Source organism: Thunnus maccoyii, chromosome 19 (assembly GCF_910596095.1).
Source record: "Thunnus maccoyii chromosome 19, fThuMac1.1, whole genome shotgun sequence".
In the NCBI taxonomy this organism is placed as follows: Eukaryota; Metazoa; Chordata; class Actinopteri; order Scombriformes; family Scombridae; genus Thunnus; species Thunnus maccoyii.
Genome location: NC_056551.1, coordinates 23,172,770 through 23,188,225, shown reverse-complemented (window position 1 = coordinate 23,188,225; position 15,456 = coordinate 23,172,770). Strand labels below are relative to the sequence as shown.

At 41.8% G+C, this 15,456-nt stretch overlaps 1 protein-coding gene across 3 annotated transcripts in view; it reads right to left on the bottom strand.

Annotated features, from left to right (window-relative positions):
- Window positions 1–1,270: 1,270 nt before the first annotated feature.
- Window positions 1,271–15,456, bottom strand: part of mast4 (microtubule associated serine/threonine kinase family member 4) — a 104,364-nt gene continuing 90,178 nt past the window's right edge. For all 3 annotated transcript variants that reach the window (XM_042394450.1, XM_042394451.1, XM_042394452.1), the window contains 11 exons: window positions 15,080–15,181; window positions 14,296–14,418; window positions 13,236–13,345; window positions 12,467–12,588; window positions 11,521–11,735; window positions 11,104–11,304; window positions 10,438–10,664; window positions 9,897–10,019; window positions 8,744–8,880; window positions 7,806–7,990; window positions 1,271–7,690 (listed from right to left, as the gene is read on the bottom strand). In XM_042394450.1, the coding sequence (XP_042250384.1) occupies window positions 3,900–7,690; window positions 7,806–7,990; window positions 8,744–8,880; window positions 9,897–10,019; window positions 10,438–10,664; window positions 11,104–11,304; window positions 11,521–11,735; window positions 12,467–12,588; window positions 13,236–13,345; window positions 14,296–14,418; window positions 15,080–15,181 (5,336 nt within the window). In that variant the 3' untranslated portion in view covers window positions 1,271–3,899. The remainder of the gene's footprint in view (window positions 7,691–7,805; window positions 7,991–8,743; window positions 8,881–9,896; window positions 10,020–10,437; window positions 10,665–11,103; window positions 11,305–11,520; window positions 11,736–12,466; window positions 12,589–13,235; window positions 13,346–14,295; window positions 14,419–15,079; window positions 15,182–15,456) is intronic.

The window sequence follows — 15,456 nt, the reverse complement described above, 5'->3', positions numbered from 1 at the left end:
AAACACTGTCCGTCGAGACATAAAGAGGGAATTTTTTAATAAAAAGACTGTAACACTGGAAGATATCCACTTCATTTGACTATCTCAGATGGCTGAAGTCTCATATTATCCTCAGATAAACTTTCAAATACCTCAATCCGCAGTCCTTATTTTTGAGGACTGAGGATTGAGGTGGATTTTGTCCTCCATCACTTGCATTGAAAAGCACATTAGGAAGGATCTTCTAATGGCCGGTATGACCAGGAGAAATGATCAAATCAAGCAAAACCTGTTTCGAGGTTTATATGGGCATCTGACTGTTGTTTTAAGACAGACTTGAAAAAACTTTGAACCTGTCCTTTAAGTCTTTAGATTTTTCTAGCATCTTATCTTGGTGGGTTCAAATTAAGACCAATATTCTGTCACTGAGAAAATGTGAGAAAAGGCAAACTTCACCCATCAAAGTCCAGTCAGCGTACAGTATCATTACTTTTTTGATACTTCCACCAAAATCACCAATTTCAAAATGTACATAGTGGCTTTAAAGCGAGGCTGTAACTTTTGATAGAAGAAATAATAGCAATAAAACACAATAAACACGTCCTTGTTCTGTTTAGGGGTCAAGCTTTACTTGATTTGTTATGACTAGTAGCTTATGGTCGCTAATGTTATCAACTTTACATAAATATACCATATTGCTGTGTGACTGACATTACAATATGTTTATATTGTTGTACTATGCATCTTTCTGCTCCCTCTATACACAGCACTTTATAAAGCCTGTATGCCATATCTAATAGGCACATTGTTGGATGAACCCAAGTACCACCCCCTAGTTGCACCTCTCTTGTTAAGGGACCAAATATGGTGTCACCCATGTCCCTTCTTGGACAACGATTGGCCTGAAACCACATGACCATATATCCAACCCATCCCATTGGCTGATATGTGTCTATTTGTATATGATTGGTTGTCTTTTATATTTTTTAAAAACTTTTTTTAACCTTTTTTCATACCCAACTTACTTTATTTAAATGGTGTTTGTAATGTGTTTTATGATGACTCTGATGATACAAGTGTTGCGGGAGTTCTCATCTTCTCATCATGACGCTTCTCTACTTGTGCCGCTGTTATGTTTTAAGATTAAGATTTATCATTTACTGTAATTGTCTAATAGCCAATTGTTGCCCCTGCGGCTGCTGTTCAGCTAAAGTGACTCACATCAGGTAAGTTATTGTCAGTTTATTGGCAAAATATATATATGCTATAAAACAAATGAAGACTAAAAGAATAATTTATAATTCCATTTTATTTTCAGTATTACGCAACATTAGAAGTATAAATATCTGTTTTAATTTACAACATCTATGACATCCATAGAGCTTTCCTTGGGCAAAATACAAAACTCAAAACACTTTTATTGCACATATTCTAAAAGACAAACCATCATAAGCAAGTTCATCTAATACTAGTTTTGCACAGAGGAGGAAAAAAAAAAAAAGGAAACTGAAAAAAGACAAGCAGACAAAGAAGAACCTGACATGAAAAGACGTTGATTACTGCACAAACAAATGTTCTTACATCCTGGTGGCAAAGGAGCAAAGTCTCACACTATACTATAAACAACATTATCTGTGACACAGAACATAGATTTGGCAAATCAACAATATACAAAATATACATCCATGAAGCTTTGTAAACAAACATTGAATGTGCTTTGAGGATTTAAATGTCGCCACAGGGGAAAAAAAAAAAAAAAGTGTGTGTGTAAGGGGGGGAAATTACATGTTTATTTATTGAAATAAAATTTGGTGATTCATTTCAGTCTCAAAGTCAGGACACATGGGGGATTCATAAACAATTTCAGTTCCAATTTTCTTCTTTTGCTCACCCATTGAACTGAATAAATGGCAAACATTAAGGTGCATTTGTTCTCTCACAATACATTAGCGATACATTTACAATATCTAATGCGAGTAAACATTAGATTCTTTTAACGTTAAAAATCTCTGCGATCAATCTCACGTGTTTCGGTTTCATTCTCGGATACACAACGGTGTGCCGTTTAGATAAGCTATATTCTGTGTCAAGTTTAAATGAAGGATTTTCCTATTTGACTTCAACATACTGTAGAGTATATGTAGTATTCAAGATTATTATTTTTATATAGCCAGCACGACAGAGCGAATACTGCATTACATACGTAGTGTCCTAGGCTACTTTCTGGTTGTCGTTTAGGGTTTGCAATTTAAAGGCATCTACAGTTTAGAAACATTGTGTGTGTGTGTATGTGTAAATAGCAGAATGAGAAAAGCTGATATATGGCAGCCTATAGTACCAAGTATTTGCACGTTAACATCAAATGTATGATGCGGACATGAACTATGCAAATAATCAGGATTCCTCACATAAAAATCTTAAACCCAGGCTCTGCGTTGAGATCGAAACACTAACACATGACTTATACAACACTGAGAGACTGAAGCCTGACATCCTTTGAAACCCTGACAGTGTCTGCGGTCTTGGACTTGAAACTCTTTCAGATCTTATCTTTTTTCACACACACGAGTGATCTTACATCATTCTGGGCAGACATGGACACAACCGGAGATGATGTCCACATCCTTTAGAAATCTACTGCAGTAATTATTGGCAAACATACGCAGAATTGCTGGTTCATCTCACCAATCAAACGACAATACTTCATATTTTACACAGTCATCATTCTTCAAACCGTAGTCAGCCTGCAAATACATTATCAACAATAAAGACATTCTTGGGAAACGCTGGCAGCCCTCACAGTTTTGTTATATAATGCTACATTTTTAGAAATAGCCCAGTTACCCTCTCCCCTCCCCTCCCCCTCCCCAAATGCCTTTTTTTTGTCTCTTTCTCTCTTCAAGTTAATTTTGGAACATGTGAAAACATGTTAAAAGTCACAAAACGATAGGATGCCTTTTTGACGAGATACATCACGTTAGCTTACTTTTGACCACAGAGTTTATCAAGCGGAACATGATTCTCTAATATCGAGCATACAAACATGACACTGCAAAATCTATACATATAATACAAATGACAATCATGTAAGCCCATGTATCCCAGTTTTACAGTGTTATCATATTTACACCATATTGCATAAAAATCAAAAAATATATGTACAGATGTCAGAGGAATGTGAATGAACACCACGCCTTGCTAAGAACAGCAAGTTTTATTTCCCATTATTCTAAGGCCCCGTCACTAATTATATGATTCCTAGAACCGTTAAGATGATTCCATATTTTCAAAGTTTTAGGTGAAAAGCACAGAACATAGTGCATTCCCTCTGTGTACCAATGCACAAAACCCAACGTAAAAAATAATTTGATTATAATGAACAGAAACAATTGTGATACAACATTGCTATATTGCTAAGCAACATTGCATGGTCTACTGCATTAAAAGACTATCGCCTTCGACATCAGGTCCTCCAAGTCTAGAAGTAAGAGTGCAATTCAAAATCATTTATGGCACTGACTCTACAGTACATCGCGACCTTTGTAAGGCTCCTCCCTATTGCCCCCTGACATACTGATTGCACGAAGCATTCTGCGATGAACAGAAAAAAAAAAACAACTTCCAAACATTCAACTTGATGCAAAAGTAAAACACAACATACCAGAAATTATCAGCAAAATGATTGCCTACATTCACACCTCGAAACATTTACATGTGTTGTCAGAAGTAATCTTATTAAATGCACACACACACGCACACACACACACACACACACCCTACCTCTCTATCAGCTTGTAACAGATTGCCCGGTCCTCAAACAAAAAAAAAAGAAGGCATGATGATGCTTGCACAAACCATTTCTAACATTTGTTTTTATTAAATCTGGATTCTGTGGAGCAGTAATGTTTTCCCTTCCCTCTTTACTTTTTGTTACTTGAACTGCGTGGTGACTCCTTCTGCTGCTTGCACCTGCCAGTGTCTTTGTCTGAACTTTCTTTTACAGCAGACGGAGTAGCTCTGGATGTGTCTCTCTTTGTGTTTTTCTGTGCAGACGTGACGTCTTGAACAGTTTCTTTTTTCTTCCTCTCAGCCTGCTCCTTCCGGCTGGAGGACACTTGTTTGTCCGGGGTGGTGACTCTGATATCCGGGCTTTTGCAACTGTCCGGTTTAGACGCCTCAGACTTGGGGCTTTCCTTGGATACCTTGACTACAGCCTCCTGGGGTGCGCAGGTGGAGACCCTGCCTGAGGCGGCTGCACTGCTGGGTGAATGTGTTTCTTTTTTCGCTGCGGGTTTCAGCGGCACCGGTGATGGATCAGGCTGAGAGGGAACGTCTGACGGTGGCGGAGGCTCCTTCCTGAGCTGCTGCAGCTGATTTTGAGGTGCAGTAAGAGGTGAAGCAACGACTTTTGGTTTTGAGTCATGATGGTCTTTAACAGCTGGGGTTTTGGGTGAGGGGTCTTTATGTTTGGCATCAAGACTTTGCTTAATAACTTGCGGTGGAGCTACAGAGGGCTTTAGAGTTGCCGATGAGGGGGCCGTTTTAGGAGGGAGAGATTTTGGCTTCGAGTCTGTGTTTTCTTTTATTTCTTTTACTACATGAGTTGATGTTGCTACAGAACTTTTGGGCTGTGTTTCCTTTTGTTTCACATCTGCAAAAGTTGGAGAAGGATGTGTCGGCTGGAACGATTCTTCCCGCTTTACATGAACTCCAGTGGATGGCAACGTGGCTTCTTTCCGTTTGGAGTCATGTGTTACTTGAACGGTTGAAGTTGAGAGCGCGGATTCTTTAGACGCATCTCTCTGTTTTGAATTTGGACTTCCCTTGACTACTTGGACAGGAGGAGGTGTTTTGGTTTCCTTCTCTGTCTTCACAGCGGTCTGTTGCACAGGTTGTGGGTCAGGCCTCGACTTACTTTTGAGACTCGAAACGTTTTCATTTGTAATTGCTGGAGCTGAACATTTCTGCTTTGCTGTAGCTACCATGGTGTTTTCTTTTACATTGATGACAGTTTCTTGTTTTTTAGAGGTGCAAGACGCTGAATCGGGTGATTTGTGCTGTGCTTTTTCAGCTGGATGGTGATTGGATAGCTGCTCTGAATCTTTCACGTTGCCTTTATTCTTTGTCTTTGGTGATATGGGGTCCTCTTTCTTCTGCGCCGTTATGCTACTACTCTCTGTTGCACCAGCAGACACAGTGTTAACTTTCTTTTTGTTTACAGTCAGTGTGATTTCTGTGATGTTGTTTGATGAGGTGGTCGTCTTGACAGTAGAAACCTCCTTTTTCTGCTCCACTTTTTCAACTGTGGTACATGTGTTAACTTCCTTCTTAGACCCTGGGCTGCCTGTATCACCAACCACCTTCACAGCTGACCTGTTAGACTGAACACTGTCCCTGCTAGCGGGTCTTTCAGAGCAATCCCGGCCTTTCGAGTTTGGACTGCAGGTTTTATCTTTATGCACAGAACCAGATGCTGAAGTTGTGATATTATTAGAAGAGCAGATGTTCAACAGTTGCTGTCTTGAAAGCACATTCTCTGGAACGTGTACAGATGCAGAGTTGTTCTGTACATTCACCTTAGAAGCAGAGGTCATGTTTGAGATCTGTGCAGTAGCTGGTTTATCACAGCTCTGAGGCTGACCTTTGTCCAAACCAGAGTTTATACTCTGCTTCATTGACACAGGTAATGGTGCATTAGCAGCTGTAGCTACAGTCTCCACTTGTGTCGATGCAGGGGATGTTTTTATGTCCAACTCCAGCTTTGCTGAAGTCAAAGAGACCACTGTCTTGCAGCTGTCAACATTTTGTGATGTAGTGTGTTGTGTGATTTCCTGCTGTTCCACTTCATCTTCCTGATCTTCATTGCTGACTTCCCGTATGGAGGGTGTTTTTCCACAGGAGGAGAAGTGGGAGCTATGTCGAGGGGCTCTATGTTCATGAGCCAGAGATGAACTGGCCTTCATACCAGTCCTGCTTTCTTGTTTAACAGTAAAAGTTGAGGTTTCCCCTTTGCTGGTTGGGGGCTTTAATGAATCACTATGTCTGTCCTGTGTTTTCTCACCACTTGTACTGCTCTTTACCTCCGTGGCTAAATGATTTGACTGCTCTTTGGAGACAACTATGCTATTTAGAGAGGAAATGGCTTCAGGACCTGGGGAACAAGCGAGGGGGCTCTTCAGCTTGTCTGCAGTTTTCAGTTGGGGGATGGTTATTTGTTTCTCAGTAGGGCTCTGGAGCCAAATTGGAGGACTCACAGAAACAGTGTTGTTTGTGTTCTCCACCATTTTGGATAAACAGGTCTCTGTTTTGGAGACTCTGGGCCCTGAGAGCAGGCCAATATCCAGAGTGCCCTCCAGAGGTTTGAGAGAGGAGACATGGCGTCCCTCTAGTTTATATTCAGATGAAGTCTTTCGAAGAGGAGACTCCGCGGAGGAGATGAGCTGGAGCTTTTCCACAGCACTCTCTCCTCTGCCGGAGAAAAGCTTAGGGGCCAGACCTTCAGGGCTTGAGTGAATACTTCCCAGTCCTGCCTTCATGTGGTCATGAGACATGGCTGTGTCCAGCTGGAGGCTCTTAGACCTGGTGGAGCCAAAGTGGAGGTTCTCATGGAGGCCGGAAGACAACCGACAGATGCAGTCCTCTCGTTCTTCAAATGACAGCCTCTTCCTGGTGAACTCGATGTTGGGAGCTTTGAAGTCCAGTCTGTCAGGCTTCATGTTGTCTTTACCCTGTCTGGAGTGCTGCCGATCTGAGTGAATAGAACAGAGGCTCGATCGGAGTCCTCCGTCACTTTCACTGCTGCTACCAGACGATTCAGTGATGCCCTCAGAGACACGTGTGTTAAGTTTTTTATACAGCACATCTTTAAGGGTGGCGCTGGCAGCTTTGGCCTCCAAAGGGCCAGAATCTGGGCTACTCTGAGTTTTGCTTTGACCCCGGACCAGAAAACTTTCCTCCCTGTCATCACTGCACATGGCGGACGAGTCAGATTCACGCAGCGCATCTTGCTTCTGCAGAGACTCCCTCCTCTCTGACCAGTCTTGTCGCTTCACAACCATCTTGGATTTCAGCTTTTCCTTGTCCAGATCTTCAACAGATTCCTGTCGGCCCATCTTGCGACTGTTGGGCCTCTTTAAGCAACCCTGCTCAACAGGTCGCACACGGGTGATCGCCACTGGCTCGCAGGCTGTTTCGTCCACACTCTGCAAAACGGTGTAATCGCGGTCCCCAGCTCTCAGTTCCTCATCCTGCACCTCCTCTTGGGTCACTTCCAGGCTGTGTTTTCTAGGACACAGGTGCTTCTTGTCTCCTGTGTAAGAGGGGGACAGCTTCTCCTCGGACTGGACTCGTTTCAGGAGGGGTGAGCGAGGTGGCTCAGCACTTTTGGGGCGTACGATATGGCGTACAATTGTGGGTGGGGAATGTATCTTGGCTGGGAAAGCTTGGGTTGTCTTGGAAATGGCAACAGAATGTCCACTAAGAAGAGGAGACGGTGAACGCTGAGGAGATGTTGGCTGAGGGGTAGGTGAAGGTGTGCGAGCCAAAGGAGAGAGAGGAATGCTACCGGCAGACTTGCGACGCCCCTGACGAAGCCGTTGACCTGGCAGTTTGGGGCCGAGACCATGGAGAGTACTGGGACGAATGTGGCCTGAGCCTGCAGGGGAGTTTGGAGCGCTGGAGCTGGGAGAGCTACTCTGGGAAGAGTTGCCACCTGAAAGTCATAAATGACAAAAAAAGAAGGATATCAGTAACATATAATATATGAAAAGCAAACAGTAAAATCTCTGAATATTCAAGCTATCATCAAAATAAATTAAAATCTGTACCTGACTGGGTGAAATCAGGTGTGGGGCGAAAGGCGGCAGTAGGGGAACGAGGGGAGAGACTGTGGGTAGGGGAGCCAGGGAGACTCTCGCCAGATGAAAGAGAGTGGTTGAGAGAGGAGAAACTTCGGCTTGTATGCAGGAGAGGGGAGGGCTGCATCGCAAAACGCCTGAAGAGGGAGCGTCTCCTGAAAAAAACAAAGTGAGACAAAGAATATAGAAATCAGTCCCTATTTTGTAATTCCTTTATTAAATAATAACTCAAAAAAGGAATTAAATAGTGATGTTGAGTTCATATAAAACCAGCTTCTATTACTCAAAACTAGAAAATATGTTGATGTAAATTCTGCTGTTACTGAATGTGTCTTATGTGCAAGTTTATTACATTTCTATATTATGTATTTTCTATTCTTACAGTAAACCCATTTTGCACATTTCCACATTCTCCTTTTACTGTTTTAGAAGCAAAATGACATATTGATCCAATAAACTCACTCCCATCTTGAAATATTCCCTTAGTGCCATCTGTCAGCCCCCTGGTGGCCAATAGGAGGCATAGTAACGTCTACTCACTGCAGATTATTAACTCATGACTTTTCTGCAGAACTAATAAACTGTAAACAGTGCTCTACTTTATTATGCACAGCTACATTTCAAACAAAAAATCTTCACTGTATCTTTCAGCAATGTACTGGTGCTTGCAGAAAAATGCATGAGCAAAGGAATTCTTATCTATGGTCCTCGTTAACCTTTTAAGCTATTTTAGTATGGAGCCTGACTCCAGACTGTGGGCATGATGAGTGTCTGACTGACTGAAGTGGTGCAAAGCTGTGCCATTTTTAAGAGGCACACCTTGTGGTTACATTCAGAAAAAAAAAAATGGGAGAGAAAAAGCTTTGTAAAGAATAAAATTCTGTGGAGTTTCTATTGAAGATTTGTACCTTTCTGGTGTTTTTTCTTTCTTGGGCTTCTTGGCACATCTAACCATCTTGCTCCTGTAGCTGTTCCTCCTGGCAGGACCGGTTTTTATTGAAGTATTTTCAAAGGGGGTTGTGGAGATGGCCACTTTGCTACCACTCTGAAGAGGAAGAACAAAACTTTTGACATTCATGACACGACATACGGCCAAGACGATTTTTTCCTGAGGGAGAAAAATGACCTTGATTAAGACAATTTCTATTTTTAAATAATAAGTGTCTACATTACTGCGGTTATGCATCATTAAAATATTAAAACTGAAGTCAGACTACTAGACATGTCAATTTAGAGATTTTTTAATTACTTTGTGATTGCAGTCAGTGTTAGAGTAACATTGTATATGGTAGACTAGCCTTTAATTTCCCACTTCAAATATTAATAGTATTAAGTCAAAGATGTTTAGGGAAGACATTTTAAATTCTTTGTGATTGAGCAGTTAAACAGTAGTATATAATAACTGCAGCACAGCTAAAATTTTTACTTTCTCCCCTTTCTAAAGAGCTACTGGTCAGCTCAGCCTGCAGCGTTTGAGATGGAAACCTTCACTCAGCAGGTTTTTACCTCATATGAATTTCAGTAGCTGTTATTTTGCAGCCTGTTTGGTCAGTATTGTGACTTCACACAAGCTCTTGGTCCTCAAGTTAATTAAAGTTGGGCCATTCAATTAATTTATACTAAATTACATTTTCTAAACACCATGAAGAATATCAAAATGAACCTGAACCGCAGCAGTAATGACTATGAAAAAAAAAGTCTGTGCTGCATAACTGTCACTCTAAAGGGCTCCTGAAGTATTTGCAACTTATTTGTCAAGTCAAATTTATTAATTTATGTATTTTTTATTGGGTTTTTTTGGGGGGAGATTTTCCTTATTCAAATTGAGGGTCTAAGGACAGAGGATGTTCTATACTGTACAAATTGTAAAGCCCCCTCAGGCAAATTTGTGATATTAAGCTATATAAATAAAACTGACTTGACTTCAAGTTATTATTCTTGTCTTTTACCTAAAGTTTGTCAAGATGTCTAGAGATATAGAGCACACATGTAGTATATTTGACAACAAAATAAAAAACCCCAGAAGATATGCAGTTTAAAGATGGACACACATTGATTTACCTTGAGCAGGAGCTCCACCACTTCAGTGTGGACGAGACCGTGAACTGGTTCTCCATTCACATGAGTGATGAGGTCTCCGGCTTTGAGTCCGGCTTTATGTGCAGGCCCGCCGTCTTCTACGTTCTGTTTGACAGATAGATTATGAGCATTATTAGTTGAGACATCGTACATCATAAATAGTGATAAACAGACAAAAAAGGCATTTAATATTACATTTTACACACTTACTGGGGAACTGCTGCTTTTAATTTCTGATTGATCAGGGGAATATCCCTACGCTCATGAGGTGATGTGCGTATTTGTTACCATGGTTACAAGATGATCTTGGCTAATATATCACTTGTACAGATCAGGAGATCACTTTCTTCACAGTTGATGATCAGCAGATGGTTTTAATAGTTGTTTAGATGTTTAAAATCACACATCTACTCTCACACAGTCCTGTTGTTGGTCTGCTTTGCTTTTACACCACAAACTAGGTGGTCTCAGAGTTCCATTGGCAGCCAAATGAATGATTATTAGAGGCGGATATAGTCCTTACCCAGACCATGTGGTATACAGTGTAGATGTCACCGTCACAGGCGTACACCCGGATTGCCCTCAGCGTGAAGCCAAACTTCTTCCCAGAGCTGTGGATGACGACAGGCTGCCGCGGGTTGGTTGTACACAGTGAGGAGTCTCGGCTTGGAGAGGAATCTCTCGAGGAAGGATCTGAGGAGAGGGAGTAGGGAGATAGAGGGCTGGCCAGCGGAGACACCCCGAAGATATCTGGAAAAACAGGAGATGATCACCACCTGCGTAGATTCTCTTATTTAATCAATCAGACTTTGACTTTCCGAGCCAGCACTGAGGTGTTGCTATAAAGCTCATGAGCGCGGTTCATCCTGCTCCCGCTGTGGGTGAAACTAATGGGATTTTCTCTCTCCCAGCAGTGAAGACTTCATGCTTTCGCCCTGCCTGCTTACTTTCCTTGTTAGCAGCTGGTACTTGGCTACTTGCTTGCAGCTACTCTGTAAAATTGAACTCACAGCAGGAGTCATGCTAGGCCAATTTCACACAGATCCATAGTGTGCTTTCATCTCTTTCACATTACCTCTTTTTGTTATTCTTGAAACGTAATTGCTCTGATGTACGTCAACCTTCACGGTTGAGATCATATTTCTGAGTCAGCGTATCCATATCTTTGTGTATGTGTTCTCCGACTTACCCCCGGGGATCATGAGCGAAAGGGCGCCAGTTGACACAGACTTTGGGACTTTAGCCACAGCTCCGGTCTTCTCCGCAGCGCTCTCAGGTCGCAGAGAGGCGGTCTGCACCCCCTGGTCTCCGGAGATATGACTGCTACTGTCTGGGCTCTGCACCCCTTCACCTCTGGGCGTCAGTTGGTCCAAATGTTCAGAGAAACTTCCTAATTATCAGAAAAGATGTGTATGGAATGAGGAACACAACTATACTGAACTTATCAGGACTTTTCTTTGTCATAATCATTTGGCAGTGGTTGCTGCTGGTGAAGCATCCTGATGACTGAATGAATCTCGCAACTTCCTGATTTTTCTCAATTTAAAACGAAGCACATGTATCATAAAGCTTAGTACGATGTAATGTAGACAGTGTAATTTTGTACCAGAGAGAGTTGCTCCACTGTGGGTGCTGCCGGGAGTGGTCGCGTCAGGCTCATCCTGCGGGAGCTCTCCGATGGAGAAGGACGCCTTGCTGGGGTCACCGAGGCCAGAGGACTCGTCTCCCTCACTCTCAGCTGAGATGGCGAACTTTGGTAGCAAGCTGGGGCGAGCGGCCTGATTCATGCTCTCGGTGTCTGTCGAGTGGGACAGGGAGGGCCTGGTTGAAGGAGAAAACAGACTCTCATGAGACTCGCGCTTAACTTGAAAGAGTTATTTATAATAAATATAAACGCAAAGACTAAAATTGTCAATACGAGACACACAGATTCTCTATAATGATGTATGTTTTCCTGCTTTTTCACAGTTTGGATTTTAAATTGCTTATCTAATATAAATAAATATAAATCCCTAGAAAATAACATCGCTGTAAATTTCCCCTCTCTTCATACTGGCCTAGAAATAGATCATTTACAAACACGATTCCAATGTAAGTGATCAGGAACAAAATCTACAGTCTTCTTTCTGTCCAAAATTGCATTCTGAAGTTAGACTGAAGTTAATATGAGGCCTCAGTAGTCTGAGTAAGTCGAATCAAGCGAGGACCTCCCAAAGCTTCAGTCTTTTTAGCATAAAATTCTCTCCTTGTGTTATTGTCCCCTTGTTGAAGCTCAGCAAGGAATCACTGTCCGGGGAAACAAAAAGAGGGAATTTTTTAACCACTATTTTTATATTAATGTATTGAGACTTTTACTTAAATAAAGACTCTGAATACTTATTCCAGTACTGAGGTTGTAGGAAAATGGCTGGCCAAATACCAAAAAGAATTACATTTCTGTTACTGTAAGTTCAGACATTGTGCACTAAACTGTGGATTCAATCTCTACAACATACTGTATAGAGGCTTAATGGACTTGAGCTATAATCTTGATTCTAAAGAAGCAAGCATACATTTCAGCAAAGTCTGGCGTCCAGCTGAGAGAGTCCACAGTCAGTGGGCTCTCACTCTTCTTCTCCTCCGTCTCTCCCTTCTCCTCCAGGTGACCGCGAGACAGATCCAGGCTGCTGTAAACCTGACAATCACACAGAGACGAATGATTCACGTTAGTAGATGCACGCTACAAACGCAAAATTCTGTTCTTTATGGAGATGTTTGGAAACATTTAGAATAAGATACACTTGGGTTTGAGACCAGAAACACCAGTATGTCTACGTTAATGCAGACTTCGTCATGTCTTACAAGCATGGAGTTTAGGTGCAGCTGAGGAAAGGTTCAGTATAGCTCGACACTTCCTCTGAGACGCCCCGCTGCTTTCTGAGACACGCTGTAATGCTTTTGTTTTGATGTGAGAGGGAAGCGTACTGCAATGCAGCACAACAATGACTCCCAGCTTGTATGACTGTTGTGTGTATTGTGCTCCACATTATCACACACACACACACAAAAACAGATCTGATTTGCAAGCGGAAAATATATGCAAAGCTGAAATCTATGTTTAATACTGTAGGGTTAAAAGGAGACGTAGAGGGGGGTTATGTTTTCTAGACACACATTTCCATATGAAATACCAATTGCTCATGTGTTCTTTCCCATGAGAGAGGGATCAGGACAGATGAGGGCATTGACTCATTTGCATGACTAACATCTTTGGCGGTAATGATAATGCTAAAGTGTTAATCTGACACTAGAGATATTTGAGAGTGAAGATTAAGGGCACACCTTGGAGAATCGGTGAGAACAAGAAGAGAATTGCCGCAGCTCCACGTTGAAGTCTTCATCATTTGTATCCTCCTCCTCTGTCTCCAGGTGATGGTATCTCTCAGAGCGAGCTGGGAATGATGAGAGGTTTAGATTTCCCATTTTTATTGCATTCAGTTATTACTGTAAGTGCCACGAGGCGCCTTAAATGTAAGAAAGTGAATGATAATCATATTAGAGTCACTAAATGTCATTGTTATTTTCAAAATTATCCACTTAGCATCTTAGAAATGCCATCAAATTGCATGTGAGTTGTAACAGAAACGTTGTAGGACAGTTGTAATGAGAAATAGGTTCATGCAGCTAAAAATAGTTTGAGTTTTTGGTTTTCAGCACAAATAAAATATCTGTATATGAGTGGATAAAGGAGACTGTCAGTGTTCTAGGAATATAAGAACCACGCTGACAGGGATTCCTGAGCCTTAATAATGTCAAACAAATCTATCAAGCTAATAATGGATTTTGCCTATTGTTGACTTGTCTGTTGACATTTTCTTACTTCTATTTGGGACAATCATGGTCTAAGTTTTGGAACAACAGTTCTCATAATGCTTTGTAAGCAAGCAAGGGGATTAATGTGGTCTTGGAGTGAGCGAGTTGGCCATGTGCTACACCTTAAACCCTGCTAGTTTTTGTCTATATTTGTTTACCTTTTGGCAAATTTGCACCATAAAAAGTCTCGCCAAATTAGGTATTAGCAGCTCCTATTTGAACTGTAATCATAGATGTACAAACAACTATCACTGGAATTCTTTTGATACTGAAGAAAACTTCAAAATTTAATGATTATGAGGCAAGATCTGAAGTTATGAGAGCCGTCTTTTTTCTATGATTTTGTAAGTGGATTTGTGGAGGTTTATCATTGGTCTGGCAACGCCTCAACACTGAGATCTCAATAACAGACTATAGCACATTTGCCCCCTCTGCTAAAGCGGTTTGTTTTTCAATGTATGAGTGTTTTTGTCTGCATGTATGTAACGAAACTGTTGTATGCATATGTGTTTCTGTTAAGTTAACTCACTGTCAAAGTAGCTGGTGTCATCTTCAGACTCCAGCTGAGGAATAAACTCAGCCTTCTGCCTCAGCAGGCCGTTCCAGTCCAGGTTGTGAAAAAACTGATGTTGCTTCACTTCGGCCGCCCCGCCTGTAGATGATATAAAAATGATGAGTAATCAGTATGAATAACATTTTCAAGAAAAACTGCTGGTGAAAACAACATACACAAAACACAGGGCATTGACAATGAACGGTTCAGTTTAAGACACCGGAGGTGAAGAAATGCTTACGCTATGTTTTCCTTTTCCCTGGTGGCTGCAGGCCAAACTGATATCATGACCATAAATTATGCAGTACAATTTCCTGCCTGTGACCTTTCATGGACTAGTGGGAGCCTTTGTGAATGGCAGCCTGGTGAGAGGAGATCTAGATGAACACTGAGGTCCAACTGTCCCCAGACTGAACTGGCAGCGTGCGTCGCTCTGATTAAAAGCTTTTGTCCCAGGTCATGGCCACTTTTACAGTCCGCAGATCTACCCACTCTTAGTGCCTGATCATGCATGGAACTAGATTCATGGACTGGCAAGGAAATAATTGCAATTGATCAAAGGGAAAGGGTGAGTAGGCCACAGGATAAACTGCTCTGCTGCTGGATGACCTCAATTTCTTCCCCGGTGACTTGGAATAATGAGCGTTGCTGAGGTGGCACTAACGGTCACATGAGAATTTATGGCGTCCTGCTGTGCCTGTCTGGTCCTAACCGAATTACTGACTGTGCCACACTTTCTTTCCCTTATTTGTGTGCGTACCTGCACCCATCCTTTCCAGAGGATTCTGTCTGAGCAGCAAGGTGATGAGCTCCTGAGCGTCGAGCGGTGGGGCATCATCTCCGTCAGGCCAGTTGATCTCGTCTAGAAACACACAATGCATACGATCAGTTTAAATCTACAATGCTCAAAATATAAGCAGCGTATGAATCTCGGTTGTCAATATATTTGGTAAGATGTGGTTTTGGAATTGGAAGACGACATGCTTTGATCAGAAAATAAAAAGACAATGTCATTGTGAGATGCACACAGAGTTGTAGAAAACAAACCAGAATGGCTGAAAGCTTATGTAGAGGAGTTGTTTTGTGCCTTAAACTGCACAAATCCAAAAAATAATCATCAATATCCCAAGAAGGAAA